The following is a 22,058-nucleotide window of genomic DNA, read 5'->3' as shown; positions in this document are numbered from 1 at the left end:
TATTATCTCCTCAAACTCATTCATGTTGGTTCTGTCTAATTGACCTGTATTACTCTCATTCCGTTTCCCATAGAACATTGCTCCTAAAGATGCACTAGATGCAGACCTTAACGGTAATGGCTGCACATACCACCCTATTTCTTCCCCAGCATGCTGTGGTAAATGGGCACATACCCAGCAATTTGTTTTCTTCAGGTTTGCATGTGTCATGTTCATGATCAACAGTAAAGTGTTATTTCCAAAACCTTCCCTGTGTTTTTCTTCCATTGGGGGTAGGGTATAAGTGATCACCTGAACCGGGCTTTCAGTAGTGGATATATTAATTATTGGTAAAAACATTTCTAATGGGTGTATTGTTTCTACCCACCATAATATTAGGGCTGTCGATATTGGTGCTACCACACTCATAAAGCACATTATTATCGTTAGTACCAGAATACAATTTGTTTTACTTAAGCTTATAGTCTTTATAATTGACTCATTCTCAGCGGTGGTGGTGCAGGAGGAGGCTGGAACCGGTCCCGACATGTTTCTCGTCGTCCTTCTTCTTTCTTATCACAGTTCGTTGTGGATATCTCTCTTCGTCGCGCTTGCTCTGATGTTAATAAGTTCAATGGAATTGTCACAGTTCAGTTCTGCCTGTCCTTTTTAGCCTGGATTCGATTATTCGTTTTTAGGCGAGATCATTTGTCCTTTCTTATACTGCTCAGAGGACCTTTGATCAGTTATCTTATCGCCTTAGTATCATGTGCGCCCAGCTTGTCCGCTCTGGTTCTGGACACATGTACTTTTTATGATCGCATCGAGGAGCCGCGAGTTTTGAATTGTCCGACTTGCACAATTCTCACGCTTCTCTCCTCTACACCTCTGGTTCCTTCTCCATCCATGAGCTGAACCAGAGGTTGATATAAACACCAAAAAAGAACTGCGGATCACTTTGTCTTCCGAGGCCGCTGGTTGTATCGCCTTGCTCCTGGTATCGTATGATCCGTGAACAGTGCCGGTGCACTTCCAGATTCAGGCTCAAAGTCAGCCTGTGGCGCTACTGCAGGTGCTGGTGTGTGCCGCGCCAATGATGCAAATCCGTTTATTGGCGTGTTGGCAAGTGCTGGTGGGCGCCAAAGGGGTACACGATTTGTTTTTGCTGGTATTTGCAATGCAGATTTCGCGTCGGTCAGCCGTGATGTCGATTCTGCTGGGCAACGTTGGGGCACTCTTTGCCCTTCCCCCTCTTTGGCAATCGTCTCAGGCTTTGTTTCGAGTTTCACTTCTCGTTTTGGCAGATTAGGTGGCTGCTTACTGGCAACAGTTTCTTTCGTTTCTGGGACCGCTGTCTCTTTCCGGTCATTAGTGTCAGGCAAGTCTTTCAGCGCAGTTGGAATCTTCTTGGCATGGGTGGCATGGATCAACGATTTCCTTCCATCCACCCGTATTGCCGTCTGCATTGCCAAAAGTACTTGATAGGGCCCGCGCCACCTGGGTGCTAATGATGGCTTTCTTTCAAAGTTATTTAGCAGCACCCAGTCTCCTGGCTCCAGCGCGTGCCCCGGACCGGTGTATCTCACTGGTAATGTCTCCTGCACCTGCTGATGAATCAAACGCAATTTCTGCATTAAAAGGCCACAATAAGTACTAAGCACAGGATGTTCTATCTCACTAAGTCGTTTTGGCTGAGGTGCGCACCAAACATTTGCCGGCCTCCCCATTACAATTTCATACGGAGAGAGCCCAGTTTTAGCCTGTACAGACGTACGCATGCATAATAGTGCTATTGGTAATGCATCCACCCAACTCAACTTGCTTCCCGCACAAATCTTGCTAATCTTTGATTTAAGAATCCCGTTGTGCCTCTCCACAAGACCGGCAGAACTCGGATGCCTTGAACTATGGAATCTCTTATCAATCTGAAGACCAGCACATATCTGTAATAACACTGCACCCACAAAATGTGGTCCATTGTCAGACCATAGGACTCGGGGCAAGCCACATCTGGAAAAGTACTCCTTCAACATTACTTTTGCCGTGCTCATTGCTGTGCAGTCCTTCAAAGGATATGCCCCCACCCACTTACTGAATGCACGGATCACCACCAAGACGTATTTTAAGTTTTGGCACCTCTCCATCTCTATGAAATCAAAATGAATTACCTCAAATGGCATGGAGGGCGGGCCAAAACTGCCTGTTGGAGTCACTGTTCCCTTCCCTACATTGTGTTGCAAGCACGTGATACAGTTCTGCACCAACCTCTCTGCATACTTTTTTATGTTTACATTCTGCCAAACTGTAGAAAGGTGCTGTATTATTTTCTTCGCACAGATGTGCGTAGGGCTGTGGAGATTGTGACCATTGCAGCCACGTACAAATTTGGCAACATCCAGTTTCTAGTTCCCTTGTCCACCCAACAACCCTCCAGATCCAACTCAGCAGATCCCTCTGCCCACCCCTGTATTTCATCGGCCGTAGCCTCGGCCTGCCTTTCTTTGAGAGTGGCAACTCCATCTTCTATCATACAGGGTACTTCCTCTGTCTGAACCGTCATCATTTTGGTATTCAAATCAGTGGCAGTTTGTTTCGCAATTCTGTCTGCAAACGCTTTTCCCTCTCCTACTTTGCATGTTACTTTTTTATGTGCCTCGCATTTCACTATTGCTAGGCGCTTTGGAAACGTGAGTGCAGACAGCAATCGTACAATCAAAGGGCCATGTTGAATTGTGGCGCCATGTGATATCAGAAACCCTCTCTCAGCCCAGAGTCGACCAAAATTATGAACCACTCCAAAAGCATACTGACTATCAGTATATATGTTCACATTCAAATTTTCAGAAATCTCGCAGGCTCTGGTCAATGCTATTATTTCCGCGGCTTGTGCTGAATTATAGGGAATTCTTTTGCTTTCTACAACGCTCTCTAGGGTAGTGATAGCATATGCAGCAGTTGTCGTGCCATCTGGTCATTTAAAACATGAGCCGTCACAAAATAACTCTCCATCTGGCTCTTTCTGTGGGATATCACTTAAATCAACTCTTCCCTTGGTTTCTTCCTCAGTGACCATTAAGCAATCGTGGGGGGGGTGATTCATTCTTCCCAATTTCTTTTATGGTCGGTGGCATTAATTATGCAGGATTCAAAGCGCTACACCTCATAATTTGGATATGGGGCGCAAACAAGATAATCTCATATCTTGTCAGTCTAGCAGAGGTGAGGTGTTGCGTCTGTGTCCTATTTAATAGAACGTCTATGGCATGTGGCACCATCAAAATTAAAGTGTGCCCCAATACCATCCCTTCCGTTTGTTTCACTGACGCAGCAGCCGCCGCGACAGATCGCAAACATCGTGGTAGTGCGCGCGCTACAAGGTCCAGCGCAGAAGAAAAATAGCTCCACGGCCTATTTCTTCCACCTTGTTCCTGTGTCAAAACCGCTAATGCACATCCTTCACTTTCACACACAAATAGTCTAAAAATGTTCTCATAGTTCGGCGTACCCAAAACTGGAGCCGAGCATAATGCAGTTTTCAATCCATCAAATGCTTTCTGACATTCCTCATCCCACTGCAAAGGCATAACCGCATCCTTTCTAATTAAATTCACCAATGGTTTCACAATTAACGCAAAATTACCAATCCATTGTCGGCAATATGAAGCCATGCCTATTATGGCTCTGACTCCTTTTTGTGTCTTTGGAATAGGCATACAAGAAATACTTTCTATCCGTTCTGGCGTTAGTCTTCTCCCTCCTTTCGAAAGTAGGTAGCCCAAATAGGCCACCTCCTTTCGATTATACTGAAATTTCTTCAAACTAGCTTTATGGCCATGTGCCGCCCGGTGTGACAGTAGTAATACAGTGCTTTCTTTACAAATCTCCTCTGTTTCTGCAGCTAGCAATAGATCGTCTATGTATTGCAAAAGTACATAACCCACGGGTAATTCCAGCATGTCTAGCTGCTCTTTTAATGCTCTACTGTAGATACTTGGGCTTTCCGTATAACCTTGCGGAATCCGCGTAAATGAAAATGATCGTCCTCCTAATGTGAACGCGAACAAATATCTGCTGTCCTTGTCCACTGGAATACTGAAGAATGCGTTTTTCAAATCTACTACACTAAAATATTCTGCTGAAACAGGTATCATTGTCAATATTGTAGTGACGTCTGGCACTAGAGGAAATTGTGGATCTACTACCTTATTCAATGTGCGTAGATCAATTATGAAACGGTATGGTACCTCATTACCTCCTTTTTTATAAACCGGGAGAATCGGGCTGTTGCATGTACTGCCTGTAATTTCCTCGATTACCCCTAATTTCATCAAATCTGTAACAATACTCTTCAATCCTTTCTCACCTTCAACCGAAATTTTGTATTGGGGTATTCGCGGTAGGGTAACACCTTCTTTCAAAATGATCTTTACTGGCTCTATCTTTAAACATCCTACATCATTGTCATGCATTGCCCATATACAGGTTGGTACTCTACTTAGTTCCCCTGGTAACACTTCGGACATGAATTCTGACACAGGGGCATCGTGTGGCCATATCGTTAGAAACACTCTGTCTGCCGTGCAATGTATAACAGAACCTAGTTTTTTCAACAAGTTTAATCCCAACAAATTCTCACCACAATTTTCTGTTAAAAGGAAAGGACAATGTTCAGTAAATGGTCCTATGGTAACTGGGACTGGTTTGGACACTGGGTTTATGACTGGTGTACCTGCGAACCCTACGGAAATATTCTTTTGCCCTGACAGTGGTATATCTGGAACCAAGTGATGGTCTATTGAACACTTCTGTGCTCCTGTATCTACAAGAAAGCGGTGCTCCTTATTCCTGACTCTCATTTCTACGTAGGGTCCTCTCTGATTCACGGGAATAGACACTGGTTCCGACCCCTGTCCTGGGCTGTCCTATTGGGGAAATAGCACATCATCCAATGTCTAATCATTACTATTACTGTAATACGTGTTTGGCTGTGTATCGAAAACATTCCCACTCTTCCCTCTATTTCCCCCACTCTGGTTTCCATATTGTCGATTTTGCTGTCCCTGACTCTGGTTTGGGGCATTTTGGTTTTGGCCTTGGTTTTGATTACCTCCATTATTGTGATGCTGCTGCATACTATTCCTATTTAGTCCATTCGCTCCTGGGTGTCCTCTATGCTGTCTCCTCTGACCAGACCTATTCCTATTCTGTAGATGCGGACATTGCGCTCGCCAATGTCCTTCTTCCTTACAATATGCACACTGATTCGGTCACACTGTTCCCCCATGCATATTCGAATTACTCCTTCCTTGTGCGTTCCCTCGCCCTCTATTATGTCCCACTACTTGCTGCATTACTACTAGTGTCTTTAGATTTACCCTATCCCTCTCTTCTTTTTCTTTTCCTGCAGTCACTCTGCGCTCATAATATTGGGCCATGTGTAATACTTCACCCAATGTTTTTGCTTTCCATGCACTCTCTGATGTCATTATTAGATCCTGAATTGGAAGTTTTAACCCCCTCACATATTTGTCAACAAATAACCTCTTTCCTGCTATTGAACCCACATCCTGCCCACTGAAGTCTGTGAATACTTCTTCAAATCTATTAAAATAATCTGTAGCCAACTCATCCTTGCCTTGTACACATGCAGTCAATTTGTCCCATTGAATTCTTTTCTCTGGGACAATTGCTTTTAACTTCTGCACTATACGTGCTGGTAATTCAACCACGTTTGCTCCTGGTGTCCCTCCAACCGCTTTATTCCTGTCTTCTATTATCAAGTCCGCCCATGTGGCGCCAAAGGCTGTTGGGTCATCTACCTTACTTATTTGTTTCCATATGTCTGCTCGCAGGATCACTGGGAATATTAGGTCTATATCACCCATGGTAAGCATGGATGATTGTAGGCAGGACTCTACTTCCTTGTAAAACCCTGCAGGATTCTTTGTTATATCAGGAATCGTCTGCTTTATGTTGTTCACCTCCTGTCTGGAAAAGGGGACATGCACATATCGGGCGGTGTAATGGGCTGGTGTCACATGCACCGCTGCACTGCCCACTGCGGGAACCTCCACTTTGGGCACAAAGGTAGGTAGGACCTCTCTCATAGGAAATGCCCCACTTACTGTCCCCCCCCCTTCTCTTAGATGTAACAATATTCCCAGATCCAACGATAGAGCTGTTTCTCCTGTCCTTCGCTCTAGTGCTCTTCTATATACTGCCATTATTTCGGGTGGGCTGGCCTTATCGTTTTTTTAATCTTTGTCTAATAAATGTTCAGCCATCGACTGTAGTGTTTTTCTTTTCATGGACATGGAATGTCCATCAAATATCTCGTGTATCTCCATTGTGGGAATACTAGGATCCGACATCCATCTAAACGCTTCTCATATACATACTTTTAATTATCGCCCCTTTGTACTGACGACATTGAATGTCGTCGTTGTATATATGGCTCTACAGTTTCCTTCCTATTTCTCCCGATATCCCTACTCCTGTACCCAGGTGTAGCAAACATTTCGGAATAATCATTATCTAATTCATCTTTAAGTTCAAAAAGTCTATATACATGTTCTCTCATTTCTTCATCCCTCTCCCTAGAGCGTGCTAATGCATTCAAATCTAACAACCGCTGCGGTGGTAATTTCCCAATTAGCTGTTTCCATTTCTCCACCAAATATTCACCCATGCATTCCAACACTACCTGTCTTTCGTTGCTTCTAAGGAAGTCATATATCGAAGCCACTGCTGCCGTCCCATAATTCCCGTCTATATACATCTCTGCCTGTTGCTGCAATTCCACCTTCATTTCTTTGCTGATCGCGCTTACAGTTACTCTCGTGCACCCCCGTTGGTCAGTCCCGCCTCTTGCCCCCGTGGTTTCAACTTCGACCCCGGGAGGAACGGACGGTACCGAGTCTGTGCCTGAGGCGGGAGGTGCGGATGGGACAATGGGAGCAGGGAGTGTCTGTTGTGGGCCTGATTGGCTAATAGGAAGTGTTACGCACGCAGTCTGTGGCTGCGGGAGGGCTTGGGCTACCGGAGGGGGAGCTTGAACTACGGGCGGGGTCTGGGCAATAGCTACTGACATGTCTGGTCTTACTTCTGATCTTGGGCCTTGTTTTGTATGGGTCAATATATTTTCTATCAATTCATCTGCTATGTGTAATTCTCGTTGTGGGTATATCTTTTCTATATTCAACTGGTCACGCCTACCTGTCCTTCTTAGACTCAGTCCACTCCTCCTCTTCTTTCTCTTCCGCTACTTCACCTTTCGATTTATGCCTGCGCGCATGCTTTGCTCTGCTTTTAAATCGGAGCATTGCTTCCTTTCTCCAGTCTTTAATAGTCTCAAATGCTGCAGGACGCGCTTTCTTTCTTATCAACACCCTTTCCAGGTTGTCTATCCTCGCTATCTCAAAACTACCATTATCGCACCCACTCCATACTTCACATACATCCCATACGCCGGCGTTCCCCGAGGTGGTACAATTTGGCCATCTTCCAAAGATTGTCTACCACAGCGGAAAAACCCAGCTAAGGTGAACAATACCCCAGGCATGTTTCAACCTTCCCCCTGGTTAATCAACCTTACCTAGGGCGTTTGATTTTGCAAAGTCAACTCTCAACCAATATCAGGATACTTTGAATCGGGGAATGACTCACCTGATAAATCAAGTCGTCTGTATACTGACGCACCAAAGGACGTTGTGTCTGCGTTTCTTGGCTTCCGCATCGTTTCGGGGCCCTCGCCTCCTTGTTCTCTAGCCAGGCACGTCGATCAGGGATCAGATGTGTGCAGATCTGCAAAGGAGTCTCTCATCACTTTTACAGGGCGCCCCAAACACCTCTTGATCCCGGCTCGATCGTCCCGTCCTCGCCGTTCTCTGCCTTACTCAATTACAACGTTATGCGATGGAACAAGTGGGGGAGGGTCCCTATTCGGGTGCCATCTTGAAAGGGGCCCCTAGGGGACCCTGACGTCTATGGAAACAAGGTGAGTCACCACACACAATAGATACACCAGACACGAGGTTGTATTGCCAAAGCTAGGGTTTATTGCAAAGCAAAAGTCTCAGTTGGCCAACTCGGTCTCACGCCCCGCGACGTGTATCTCTAGACATCGAGGGACGCAAGAGAGTGAATTACGTACATCAGTTACATATATACAAAATGCATATCAAACAATCAGCTATGACATGTTTAACACCCCCCTTTATTGGGTTTCTTTGAACTTGGTGTGATGATGGACATCTCCGACTACTATGACACCTTCAAACATCTATTCTAGTAACAATTTGCAATTTGTGAGTGCAAAGGCATCTTTCAGTTGTTGAATAGAACACAGCGCTTCTGTTCTTGGAAGCGAGCTACATACAGGGGGAAGTTGCATTCCGGACCTTGCTATCTATCAGGTGCTATTCGCTTCCTGGGAGCCGACACGCTCTAGCGGGCTCAGCTAATGGGGGTTGTAAGAAAAGCATAATTCAAGCCTTTTGCGGTATTATTTTAACATATTCTACCATATAACGAGACCGGCTGGCAGCTGTGAAATGATTAAATGCCCTGCAGCTCTGCTTCAAGGCTACATTCGGGAGGGAGCCGGGCATTCTTCCTGGCGCTGCCTACGTTTGTGTTTCAGCGAACTCTTGTTATCCTCATGGCCCTGCGGCCTTGTCCTTTTCACATACAGACAACAATGTTTCACAGTGGAGCAGTGTAAGCGGAAAATATACTGCGAAGCAATAGGAACAGAAAGCAATGAGCAATGGTTAGAAAACAAAATGGCGATTCTTGTTACATCAAAATGGCCGTTTATTGGCAAACTCGAAAACCTATATTTTGTCATATCGTGCATGAGATGGTTGGCCCACGGCCACCAAAATGTGTTTGCGGTCACAAAGTAGAGGTATCCATATTTCTAGACTGACATATGCATTGTATGTTTGTGCTACCCTGCAAGAAGGGCTGGCCCTCATGTTCTGCCACCTATTTGGACACTATGCTGCCACCGATTTTGACACTAAGCACTGTATGTTTGTGCCACCCTGCAAGAGGGGCTGGCCCTCATGTCCTGCCACCTATCTTGACACTATGCGCTGTATGTCACTAACGCCCTTCAAGGGGGGTTGGCCCTCATGTTTTGCCACCTTTTTTTACCCTATGCCTCCAACAACTCTGACATTATGCATTGTATGTTTGCGGCCACCTTTCAAGAGGGATTGGTCCTAATGTTCTATGCCACCTATTATGACTCTATGCACTTATGTAACCAAGCAAGCTTTCTTAACAGCGCCACGATGCCCGAGGGCAGTTGTGCACTTTACAAATGCAAATAAATTAAATAAATCATTCACAATGCCGATATTGTGAAGAGGAGTCATCATTAATATCCTACCAGTATAACAGATCCATCTCTAAAATGGCCACACATCGTTCGACGTTGACATGGCCTTTATGCTAACGGTTTGGCAACTCTGCACGTGTGTAGTGATACGTCACTTGCTATACACGTCTTGTGCTCCGGAAAGTCCCCAAAGTTGCTCCCTTCTAGTGACTTTGCATTGCAGCGTACCACACTGTGCGAATCTTCCTGGATGTTACGCACTTCCGCTGTTTAGGAGCACCGGACCTCCTCGAACTTCTTTTCAGGGAGCACTTGTACTGGCAACCCGCCAGCTGCTCTGCATGGGTCTGCCACACTGGTAGTCACTCATTGCCAAATGAGGCACTTTATCGACACAGAGACGGTGAGTACCATCTATATGATTTATTTTACCAGCGGACCGGCCAACCCCCCTTTCAATACCTCATCGCAACCGTCCGCTTTGCCCCCCTACGTGCCACATTCCACACCGGCGAATGCTGCGTGTATGGTTAACACTACCACATCACCTAGCTCCCTGTAGCTTATGATCTCAGAACTAAGAGGAAACCTTATTGTAGCATGAGACACACCAAGGTTCCATAGACAGTTAATAGTAGCCATCCTGACCACAACAATAAATATTTGCAGAACCTATACTTTATTCTCACGTGCTGTGTCAACAGACACAGGGCATCACGGTTTTGCAGACATACATGCTTTTCTTTCTAGGGATTTTTACTTTAACAATTCTATAGTATTTCGTCTTAAAGTCAAACTCCTTGCTAATCTAAAACTGTTAAAGTGTATTGTTTATTTTTAGGAACCTCGAAAGTGTAGGGACGTTTATCTTATATATGTTGGCTCGCAGAAAGACGGTTGGCGAGTTGGTGTTAACAGGTTCTCTGTTGCGGGCCTGCTTTGAATAAAGCTTACGCTTTAATTTCACCTACCCGTGTCTGCTTCTTCACTCGCGGGAGAGGAGAACACCGAGGGATCTGTCCCTCTCGGCTCGATCAGTCTTGAGGTGCTTGGTTGGAGCTCCGTGGCCGTGTGACGGCCTCTGCCTCCCCCTGCGAAGGATCGTGGGGAGGTCTGCCGGTGCCGCCCTCTTCTTTTCATGAAGCCTGAATGTTGCTGCTGCAAGCTCCGCCCCCTTTCCTATTCAGTGCAACACAGAGGTGAGGAGGAAAAGGGAGGGAGGGCTGGAGTCAGAGGAAGTCCGGGAAAAGAAAAATAAAGAGAGAGAAGACTAACCCAGAGTATTAAGTACAAGGAACCTGAATAGAAGAGTGGAAGTGAAGACTTAAGTGACTTTCTAGTTACAATAAAAAAAAGAAATGTTTTCTGTTGTTCATCAAATAATTAAAAACACCTATAATTGATGTAAAGTCTCTACAGCACTTGAAGGAAAATTCACTTACAAAGGGAGTCAAGTGAGGTGCTGAATTTTGGCACGTAATTCAAAAGTTCATTACACAGAAGTTTGGCAAGAATCAGACATCACAACAAGTAAAGTATTTTAAAAGTTTGGAGAATTGCTGAGTTTAGCTTTTCAAGCTAAGTTCCTGGTGCAAGTGTTCATCATGGCGGCAGCGAGTATGGCAGTACCTCCACCCTTCCTACCAGAGGCAGGCACACCCATTATCAGATGGGACAGGTGGAAGAAACTTTTTGATACTTATCTTATTGCAATAGGAGGAGATAAGTTTTCATCCGCAAGGAAAGAAGCCATCCTTTTGCACAATTTGGGTGCGGAAGGGCGCAGCGTGTACGATGGTTTACCTGAACCACCACAAGAGGGTCAAGGAGAGACTGAACCCTTATAGCATAGCTGAAAAGAAACTTGTGATCCATTTTGAACCCAGAAAGAACATTACTTTTGAAAGACATAAGTTCTTCAAAAGGGTGCAAGAACCCCAAGAACCAGTTGAGAACTTCATGGCTGCATTGAGAACCCTGGGTCATTCATGTGATGTTGGTCCTCTTACTGACTCATTGATGAGGGATCAATTGGTGCGTTGCATGAATAGTACAAAAATACAGGAAAGGTTGTTGTCGAGAGATCTTCCACTGGAAGCAGCGGTGGAAATAGCACGAAGTATGGAACAAACAAGCAAGTATATGATAAATATGAAGGCAGAGAAGTCAGGAAGTGAAGTTGCTGCAATTAAAAATTCGAACTCAAGAAGAACAAATGCCTTAAAGGAAATTAAGTGCTTCAAGTGTGGCAGCAATCGTCACGTAGCCTCAAGCGTGCTCTGTCTGGCAAGAAATATAAATTGTTTGAAGTGCAAGAAAAGAGGACATTTTGCCAGGGTTTGCAAAGAGTCGGGGCAAGTCAACAGTGTAGATGTTGGACTTCCTGAACAGGAAGAAAGTCATACAGTTCTGTTCTAAGGCAAACATGTATTGGAAGTTGGCGAGCTATATCCCAAAGGGAAAGGAATAACGATGTTTTCTTGATCCAAGACAGAGTTGTAAACATGAAAGTTGATAGCTGTTCGCTATGGACTCTTATATCTAGCAAGACATTTAAAGGATGTGTACAGGGAAATGTCGAACAACTTGATGAACACATGGTTGAACCATATGCATATGGAAATGTAAAGATCAAGATTCTTGGGAAATTCCAACCATCTATAAAATACAAAGGTCGCAGTTGTGATGCAGAAGTGTATGTTACACAAGATGGGTCTTCCATATTAGGGTGGGCGGAACAAAGAAAACTGGGAATAAGGATCCAGGCTAACGCTGAATTTCCGATATCAGTGGCTGAAGTGAAAGACAAATGGGAACAAGAGTATCCCAGGTTATTTTCAGAGGATTTGGGGGTGCTGACAGATTTTGAACATGGTATTGTTTAGAAAAGGTGCGGTACCCAAAGTGCATAAAGTCAGACCCATACTACATCATTTGTATGAAAAGGTGAAACAAGAAATACAAAAATTGCTACAAGGAGGCATTATTGAAAGAGTAGAGAGCTCTGAATGGCTTTCGCCAGTGGTTATAGCAGCTAAGTCCAATGGTGACATCAGATTATGTGTGGATTTAAGGGACTTGAACAGAAACATCCTGGTTGAAAGGCATCCCCTTCCCAACATCGGAGAGAAACTGACAACGCTTGAAGGTGCCAGTGTATTTTCGGTGATAGATTTGTCCCAGGCGTATCATCAGGTGCCATTGCTAGAAGAAAGCCAACTGTTGACGGCATTTGTGACCCCGCTAGGAACATTTAAATATTGCAGAATGCCTTTTGGACTAGCGTCGGCGGCCTCTTTGTTTCAGAGAGTTATGGAAACTGTGTTGGAAGGTGTACAAAATGTAGTAATTTTTCAAGATGATATTCTGATTCATGCTAACTCTGAAAATGAACATGATTTTATTCTTGCGAGAGTGTTGAAAAGATTGGGTGAAGCTGGGTTGACAGTAAGGAGCAGTAAATGCAGAATAAAAGTGGAGAGTATGGAATTTTTGGAGCATGTTGTAGACAAAAGTGGAGTGAAACCTAAGAAAAGCTTGGTAGAGGCAATCAAAAATGCACCCAGACCGGAAAGTAAGGAACAAGTAAGATTGTTCCTAGGACTTGCAGAATATTATCACAAATTTGTTAAAAATGTTGCGAGTTTGTCTACACCTTTGAGGGAACTTCTTGGAAAGGGGGTGAAGTTTACATGGAGCGGTGAATGTGAGGAAGGATTTAAGAGTGTCAAGCAGGCAATAATAGGTGCTCCATCAATTGGAAAATGCATGACATATGACAAATGTGTGTTGGTTGTGGATGCCAGCGGTATAGGGTTGGGAGCAACTCTAGAACAGTACAACAATTACTGCATTTGCTTCACGCTCACTAATAGGGGCTGAAGTCAACTATTCTGTCATTGAAAGAGAAACACTTGCTATGTTCTGGGCTATCCACCACTTTAAGTATTTTTTGTGGGGGAGAAAATGTGTGGTAAGGTCTGACCATAAACCCATGGTTCAGCTGTTTGAGAGTGCCAGGTGGGCAATGGGATCACCAAGGATCAACAGATGGGGGTTAGGGTTGCAGTTGTACAACTTCGAAGTGAGTTTCTTACCTGGAAAGAAGAATGCAGTGGCAGATTACTTGTCCACGCTACCGGTGGAAAAAGAGGGAGTGTTTGGAGGGGAAATGAAAGAAGAGATGTTGGATGAGGCTGTCGTAGCAGAGGTGGAGTATGCAGTAACGCAAGAAGTGAGGGCACAGGAAGAGCAGAAAGATAAAAATATGAAATTGTTGAAGACATGGACCATGGAGGGGTGGCCAGAAAAGAAGAGACTTAGATAAAAATGTCCAGATATGGTGGGAAGTTAAAGATGAACTGTATTGGTTGAATGATAAGTTGTGGAGAGGAAAGTTTTGTGTACCACCAGAAGAAACTAGAAGCATGTTGATAGACTTGGCTCACCAGGGTCATCCGGGTAAGAAGCTATGTAGAGGAACTTGAGACAGAGCTATTGGTGGCCAGGGTTAGACAAAATGGCATAGATGAAAGTCAAAAATTGTGTGATGTGCCAGTCCAGTGATTAGTGTAAAGTGGTTTGTGAAACCCCAATGATTCCAAATACTATTCCGAGTCAGCCATGGGTGAAATTGGCTGTTGATATCATGGGTCCCATTGCAGGATTGGGAGAAAGTGGCAAATACCTGTTGGTATTAGTAGATTTTCATTCTAAATGGATAGAGTGGGAATCTGTGAAATGACTGTGAATGATTTGGTTCCATTTTTGGAAGGCGTTTTTATGAGAGAAGGTGTTCCATCTGAGCTAGTAACAGACAATGGAGTGCAGTTTGTATCAGCAAGGATGAAAACATTTTTGTCAAGTTATGGTATAAAGCACACAAATACAGCACTGTATAACCGCAGAGCGAATGGCCTGGTAGAGAGAGTGAATATATATCTCAAAGGAGGTATTCAGATGGCATTGTATAAGGGGCAACCATGGATAGAGGTTTTGAAACATATACTTTATTCTCACGTGCTGTGTCAACAGACATAGGGCACTGCGGTTTTGCAGACATAAATGCTTTTCTTTCTAGGGATTTTTACTTTAGCGATTCTATAGTATTTCGTCTTAAAGTCAAACTCCTTAACTCCTTGCTAATCCATACATGCCAACATTCAGATGCACCAGGGAGAGAGATTTCCACAGGGAAATCGGGACTCATACATTTCCCCATAGAAATGCATTGGGGGTACAGTTATTTTAGGCGAGAGACCGTGAAAAATAGCAATATTTTATCCGAAAAATCGGGAGTCTCCCGCCTAAATCGGGAGGGTTGGTATGTATGCTAATCTAAAACTGTTAAAGTGTTTTTTTTATTTTTTAGGAACCTCGAAAGCGATTACAGCCCTATAAAAAGGTATGAAAAATCGTTTCTTGCCCACCATTTTGTGTTTCATTGGCTGTATATTTCATTAGCTTGTTACAAATTACATGTTTTCGGTTTACCCCTTATGTGCTTGACAAGTGTCTAAGAAAGAGCCTGCCAAAGCTGTCAACAAATCCCATGACCTAAAGTACAGAACCATTTGAATTGCTGCTGTATCATCATCGGGCTTGCCCAGTGCCCACCCACCCCGAATACAAAGGAAAGGTATTTTTTCCTTTTCTACGTCCCTTGGTAACGTACTTCCGCTAGATGAGTACAGGCACGCTGGCGTCAAATTCACTTCGCCTCCTTTCATTTACGTGCGCGCTCGCTCCCTTGTCTTATTGCCGTGAAGGCACCCCTCCCACGCACAACTTGTCACAGAACCGGGCGGAGTATAGGAAGCGTTCAACTTCAAGACGTTGAACAGTACAAGCTAAAATCTAGGATAAAAACTGCGCATGCTTACGTATCTGGTCATCTTGGAGTCAGTCAAATCGGATTTTTTAAAATGTCATTTTCTTCACGGAGCTCTGATCTTAAGGTGAGGTTATGCCTGTCCCTAAAATGGTAGCCAAACATGGCGCGCGCACGTCTTCTTACGTACGCCCGCCCTGTCTGAAGGAAGCGCGCGCGAGACCGCTGCTCGAGACGCACAGCAGCAGGGCGCGCGCGCACCCCAAGAAGGAGCCAGAGGAGACGGAGCGCGAGGCGTCAGCAGCAGCGCGAGCTACCGCGAGAGCGCGAGGCCTTCTCCTTCCGCCGCCGCCCCTCAGCCGTCCGCCTCCCGCCGCCATGTCAGCCAGCAGCCTCCTTGAGCAGGTAAGCCCTTCCCTCTCTTCACCCCCGGCGGCCTGCCTGAAGCTGCTCTGGCTAGGCCGCGCGCCCCGCTGGCGCGGGAGGCCTCCGCTTGGGCGGAAGCGCGGGCCACATCTTGGCTCCCGTCACAGACCCCCACATCGCTCCACAAATCGTCCACTTGTGTTGGCTGCATCCAAAGCGCTTTTCATGACACCGGTCTGGGCAACGCTAGTCTCTGCCTCATGACACCCTTCCCGCACAGTACCCCGGTCTTGTCTTACCCGTGACCCGTCGTTGCTTCATTTCCTCCCGCCCCCAGAGATGCCTTTCAATTCCTTTCACAAACGCACGGAGACCGACCGTGTCCTTCATTATTTTCTTTCTGAATCGTTTAACTCCTCTCCATACCCGCCACAGAGCTTCCTCTGCCGCCCGTCTCCCTGATTTTTTTTTTAACCCCACCCTTTCTTAACCCCCTGCGTAACACTCGTTAACCCCCCAAACCTTTATTAACTTCTGATTCTGCTCGTTTCTATCTCGGATGCTCGTAACGTCTTAATTTCATATTGCCCCCACGGTAATGAATTTTCAGGGCACACTGCTGAAATTCCTCCACACCTTCCTTCGTACTTCTTGGATCAGGTGTTGCGCTCTCGAATTGCTTTCAAAATCCCCTTTTTTGTGCTTCATCACATGACTGGTACCCAGTGCTTCTTTCTTCAACGGAGGAGTTTACATACATTAATTTAGGTAAATATCTCCCATCTAGCAACAGCGACGGTGAGGCGCCTCTTCCCCCCCCCCCGCGCCTATTGATGTTCCTTCATTGTAACGACTGTATATGTACCATCCTTTCTTAGAAACCATGTTGTATACCATCTCCACATGCTTTGCCGCGACTAAGTCGCATTTCCTCTCCACCCACAGGCTGATTACCCCTATATTCTCAGTATTCCTTATCCTAATGTCCCTTATCTGCTTACAGTCACTAACTAATTTTTTTCTCTCCCTCCATGAACACCTTTCTGGACCGGAAACAGAGACCCAAAGGAAGCCAGGGAAACAAAGGTGAGACTTGCTCCGGGACACTGCTTCCTTCTAATATACATTTCCTAAAGATTCGAATGGGTGAGGATCCAAGTGATGCAACTTTAGAACAAAAGTCCATGAACTCGAACGTTGATCTGGAGGGGATAGGGGCGTGACACTGGGGGTTGATCAGACCCCCTCCTTCCAAAAACTTACATGGTTTGCAACTCGACTTCACGCCTGCTTGATTTTGAAGGCTGTCACTCCTACAGTTGGCAGCTGGACAAGTGCAGTATGCGTTCATTTGGTAATGGCAGAAAGTGGTGGAATTCCACGGCTGTGTAAAGGTCCTCCCTCCTTGGGAGGCATGGATGAAATTGTTTACTTTATTCCGTATAAAAACATACATTTTAGAAGATTTGTAATACATCCAGGTCAAAGGGGGATAGGGGGCGTGTGCTTTCTCTGAAGAGGCCAGCCTAGTCTTTAATGGTCCTCCTTGTAGGCTATTTGCTTGCTGGCTCCTGGGGTTGTTTGGACAAGCTTTCCGGCATGGTTCGAGGTTTACGCTATACGTAACTTATTCCGAGTGGTATCCATTGTTGGGAGTACAACCAATTAAACTCCTGCCAATGCAAATGGCTGCGATAATTTTACCATCCGCAGTATTACTAAAGGTTATACTGCCCAGTGGAGACGTATGACGGGCGCTACATCTCGCTGGTTTGTACGATTTTTTTTTTTTTTTCCCAAGTGCAATTCTCTCAATGTCCAACTGGAGATTGTTGCTTACTCTTTTGCAATTGGCTGGCTGTCTGCCGTTAAAAGTAGTTCAGTATCATTTACTTTGGCTTTTCAGGGGTTTGCTAAGAGTTGGCTGTGTACGTACCCCTCTATTTTTCTGGCTTTTTTTGTCGACAAGCCACTTTTATATATCCAAATTAAAGTTAGGCTTACCTTGTTTCTTGTCTACCTCGCTAGCAGCCATTGTAATGTTCTGGTGCCTACAGTACTCAACACTTTTTTGCATCCCACGTGGGATCTGGTGTGCTATTTTTAAAACTATTTTGTTGGTTTAGAGGTAATACCGGTTGACTAAGCCGCTAGTTTATAACCACCAACACTACATGTCCATTTAATGCTAATGTCCATTTCTGCCAAAGGCAGCATACCTATACACACACTGGGATCGGCTGAAAAGTGAAAAGTCCCATGTGCATATGAAACCCAGTGCAAAGGAACAGATGTGTTTAGTTGAAAGGGTGGTGAAATTATCCACTAGGGCTAGTTTTTTTTGTGTACATGGCTAAGGGTGGCTTTCTTTTTTATGCAAGTTTTTAGTTTTTTTATTTCACACCATGGTATTTGTGTTTTTGAACACCTAGAATTAAAAAAAAATGCTCTCAAATGGACTTAAATACTATGCCCGTCCACATCTTCAAAAGTCAGTGAAACAATGGGCCTGTCGCACCCATGAAGGTGGCTTCAACGTTGATGGGTAGAGGTATACTTTACGGAATATTTAAGGCATCTTCCCGAAGTTGCTTGTGTACGTAGGAATCCCCTTAGGTCTGGGATCCCTGTTAATTGTCTCACTGTATGGACGTTGCTTGCACCTTGGGAACAGTCGAATTATATTTAAGCCAATGAGTCGTTTGCTGCAGGTTGTAAATTACCATAACTGGTGTGGTTTTTAGTTACTATGCTTTTGAATGTCATAAATGGTTAATACAATGTATTGAAACATCTTTGCGTTGTCCCAAATCCAAGTAAACTAGCAACTGGACTGTAATGGGTGCTCTTATCAGGAACTTAAAAGGAGAAATCCACGAGTCTACTGAATACGTTGTGATTACCTCAATAGAGATCACCCTTGCTGTCCCCCTGATGCTCTACAGCTATGGCAACGCTTTTAAATGTTAATGTCCACGCCGGCAAAGCATTATTGTAGTGAATTTTGCTTTTGTCCTGTCTAGGTTTTCTTGTTGGCATACACTATTTTGCATTTGAGCTCCCGCGATTATCATGGATGTTTAAAAACGTTTGAGTGGTTTCGATTAAGCACATGCACACGTTAACCTTTACATTGTCATTTCACTTGTAGTGCAAAACGGAGCTGTGCATCCAAAGGATTCCTTAAATGACGATGATTATGAGCCTTATTTGAACCCCCAGGCTAGACAGGTGAGTAATCGAAAATGTTCGGCTATAGGGGGGTCTTACATATTTGATCATGGCGCCCCTTATGTTTGTGAGGAGTTGGACTTTTTTGAGGACGGGTGCGCAGGTATGCCATGGGTTCTTTTGTTTAGGGCCCTTAAGAGTGTCATATTGATATCGTACTCCACTGTCTATCCATTTCCCTTGCAGACAGCATGCGTCAAGCAATTTGTACACTTGTAGTGGGACGACCTTTTGTGACTAATGGTATTCTTAAGGATGCTTCTTCTGCATGAGGTGGATCCCAACTAGATCTCCTCCTTTTCTGCTTTTTTTGCTATGAGCTGCATTGTCTGATGTGAAGACATCTGGTGCTGTGTGCTTTTGAGCACATTTTCAGATTGTGGTTGATTCTATTAACTTTCCCCTCTTATCTTGCAGAACAATGCGTACACCGCCATGTCGGACTCCTATCTGCCAAGTTACTACAGCCCATCGATCGGCTTTTCCTATTCATTGAGTGAAGCTGCTGCTTGGTCTACGGGTGGGGACCCACCAATGTCTTACTTGACATCCTACGGACAACTTAGCAATGGCGAGCCTCATTTCCTCCCAGATGCCATGTTTGGACAGCCCGGAACCCTGAGCAATACTCCATTCCTTGGCCAGCATGGATTCAACTTTTTTCCAAGTGGGATTGACTTCTCTGCCTGGGGTACTAACAGTTCTCAGGGACAGTCCACCCAAAGTTCTGGATACAGCAGTAACTATGCTTATGCGCCTAGCTCTTTAGGTGGTGCCATGATTGACGGACAGTCTGCTTTTGCCAATGATACCCTTAACAAGGCCCCTGGAATGAATACCATTGACCAGGGTATGGCTGCCCTGAAACTGGGCAGCAGTGATGTGTCCAGCAGTATCCCCAAGGGAGTTGGCTCAGCCGTTGGAAGTGGCTCTATATCTGGTAATATTGTGGCTTCGAACAGCTTACCCCCAGCTACCATTGCACCCCCAAAACCAACCTCCTGGGCTGACATTGCTAGCAAGCCTGCAAAACAGCAGCCCAAGCTAAAGACCAAGAATGGGATTGCTAGTTCAAATCTTCCACCACCTGCAAAAAACAATATGGATATTGGAACTTGGGATAACAAAGGACCAGTGGCCAAGGCGCCTCCGCACACTTCAGTTCATAACACTGGGCAGCAGCCTCACCAAATCTCCCCACAACCCGTGGGTCAACAGATCAGCCAGCCGGTGCCACAAGTTTCTGTGGGGCAGCAGCAACCGACTCTTCCGCCTCCCCCACCTCAGCCAACCCAGCTGCCTTTGCAGCAGCAAACTCAGCCCACTCGCTGGGTAGCTCCCAGAAACCGTGGTAATGCTTTTGGGCAGAATGGTGTGGACGGTAATGGGACCGGCCAGTCCCAGGCCAATTCTGGTTCTGTTCCATCTGAACCTCATCCCATTCTGGAGAAGCTGAGGTCCATTAACAACTATAACCCTAAGGATTTTGACTGGAACCCAAAACATGGACGTGTTTTTATCATTAAGAGCTACTCTGAGGACGATATCCACCGCTCCATTAAGTATAATATCTGGTGCAGCACAGAGCATGGCAACAAGAGACTGGATGCAGCCTACCGCTCCATGAATGCCAAGGGGCCAGTGTACTTGCTCTTCAGTGTCAACGGCAGTGGCCACTTCTGCGGGGTTGCAGAAATGAAATCTGCTGTGGACTACAACACGTGTGCTGGTGTGTGGTCCCAGGACAAGTGGAAGGGACGCTTCGACGTCAGGTGGATATTTGTGAAGGACGTTCCCAACAGCCAGCTAAGGCACATCCGCCTGGAGAATAATGAGAACAAACCAGTCACCAACTCCAGAGACACTCAGGAGGTGCCTCTGGAGAAGGCCAAGCAGGTGTTGAAAATCATTGCCAGCTACAAGCACACCACCTCCATCTTTGACGACTTCTCGCACTACGAGAAACGCCAGGAAGAAGAGGACACAGTCAAAAAGGTAATCTGCCCTGACTCGCTCTCTTTGTAACCTGACTGTATTTTTGGGAATGCGGAGGACTGTCCAGCATGGGCTGAGGGCACAGAAGGGATGTTGCTATGGATCTCATGTCACTTATTTGTGAACACCCTCCTTTTAACCCCACCCCTCTCAAATATGAACTTTAAAACTTAGCGTGATTGAAAAATGAATGTGCAGGCACTTCCGGGTTGGCAGTCTGCTTGCTATGGTATTTCAGTGACCCAAAGCCCAGGGAAGGGTTTGACTCCCAACATCTGTGGTGGTGGACCTGGGCATCACTTGGTGCAAACGTCTGTTTGGACAACCACTACCATGCCACAAAGTTATCGTTTGGAGAAAAAAATGGACGTTCGTTTGGCTGCTATTTTTCTCTGTTAAACCTCTAGTAACCTCTTCCTAGTTGAAGGATTAGACATGTCCTCTGTAATGCATGCTGCCCACCCTTCACCCCAATAAAGACTTTATGCTGAGTTGTGATGTCTTTGTTATGCTGTCTTCGTATTCAAACCAAAGCCAATGAAGTAGGGTACTGGTTATGACCCTCCTGCCACTATTGGAAAGCAGTTAATTGCCCCCTGTCTTAATGTTACTCCTTGTCCTTTAGGTCTTCCGCTAAGAATTTGGCGTAAGGAAACATTTCTACAGAATTCGTTTTTTCCCATAATCATTTTGTCGCTATTAAACCAAGAATTAATTTTCAGAGCAAGAACCATGTCGCGTAGCTGCATTCTTGTGCCTTGTTGGTTGTATTTTTCTCAAATCACAAATGGTGGTGTGCTGCGGCAAGTGCCCTGCATTTTTATTTTTAGGAATAAAGAGGACTTATAAATCACTGTACTTGTGGATTCCAAGCTCTGTATGACGTAGCATGGCTTTTGTTCATTCTACTTCTGCCAGCTTATGCTGTTGGTTTCAGTAATTTGAACGCCATAAAGTCTGCCTTAAGGATGTTGCCCCTTATTTATTTATTTTTAGTGCCTAAGCGCTTCGCACCAGCATTGGGATTCAACCCTGTGGCGCTGCGCTGTCTTGCTTCCTAGACCAACACGTTGCTTGCCCCTGGGCTGTCCTTCCTCACCTTCCTCTTCTATATCCTCATTCTATTTTCCACATCTGTGAAGTTTGAAATAGCTTGCTTTTTGTGTGGCTTAAGACTGTTCTTTGTATGCGCCTGCTGCATAGTAGACACTCTGGTTGTATTTGGAACTAAAACACTGCTACGATGGCAGTCTGGTTAACCAGGATTTGTTTGGCTTAAAGTGTTAGTTGACTTCAGGCAGCTTGCTGCTA

General features: G+C 45.2%; 1 protein-coding gene across 2 annotated transcripts in view; it reads left to right on the top strand.

Moving 5' to 3' along the window:
• The first annotated feature begins 15,037 nt into the window (after positions 1–15,037).
• Positions 15,038–22,058, top strand: part of YTHDF2 (YTH N6-methyladenosine RNA binding protein F2) — a 127,063-nt gene continuing 120,042 nt past the window's right edge. Inside the window, exons 1-4 of one of the 2 annotated variants that reach the window (XM_069622965.1) lie at positions 15,038–15,560; positions 16,580–16,607; positions 18,673–18,752; positions 19,170–21,238. In XM_069622965.1, the coding sequence (XP_069479066.1) occupies positions 15,291–15,560; positions 16,580–16,607; positions 18,673–18,752; positions 19,170–20,777 (1,986 nt within the window). In that variant the 5' untranslated portion in view covers positions 15,038–15,290 and the 3' untranslated portion in view covers positions 20,778–21,238. Of the gene's footprint in view, positions 15,561–16,579; positions 16,608–18,672; positions 18,753–19,169; positions 21,239–22,058 lie in introns of those variants that run through there. The other variant, XM_069622964.1, reaches the window with a different exon arrangement.

This window comes from Ambystoma mexicanum, chromosome 11, assembly GCF_040938575.1.
Source record: "Ambystoma mexicanum isolate Mex_15411 chromosome 11, UKY_AmexF1_1, whole genome shotgun sequence".
NCBI classification, from domain to species: Eukaryota; Metazoa; Chordata; class Amphibia; order Caudata; family Ambystomatidae; genus Ambystoma; species Ambystoma mexicanum.
This window is presented reverse-complemented; position numbering and strand designations above follow the sequence as displayed.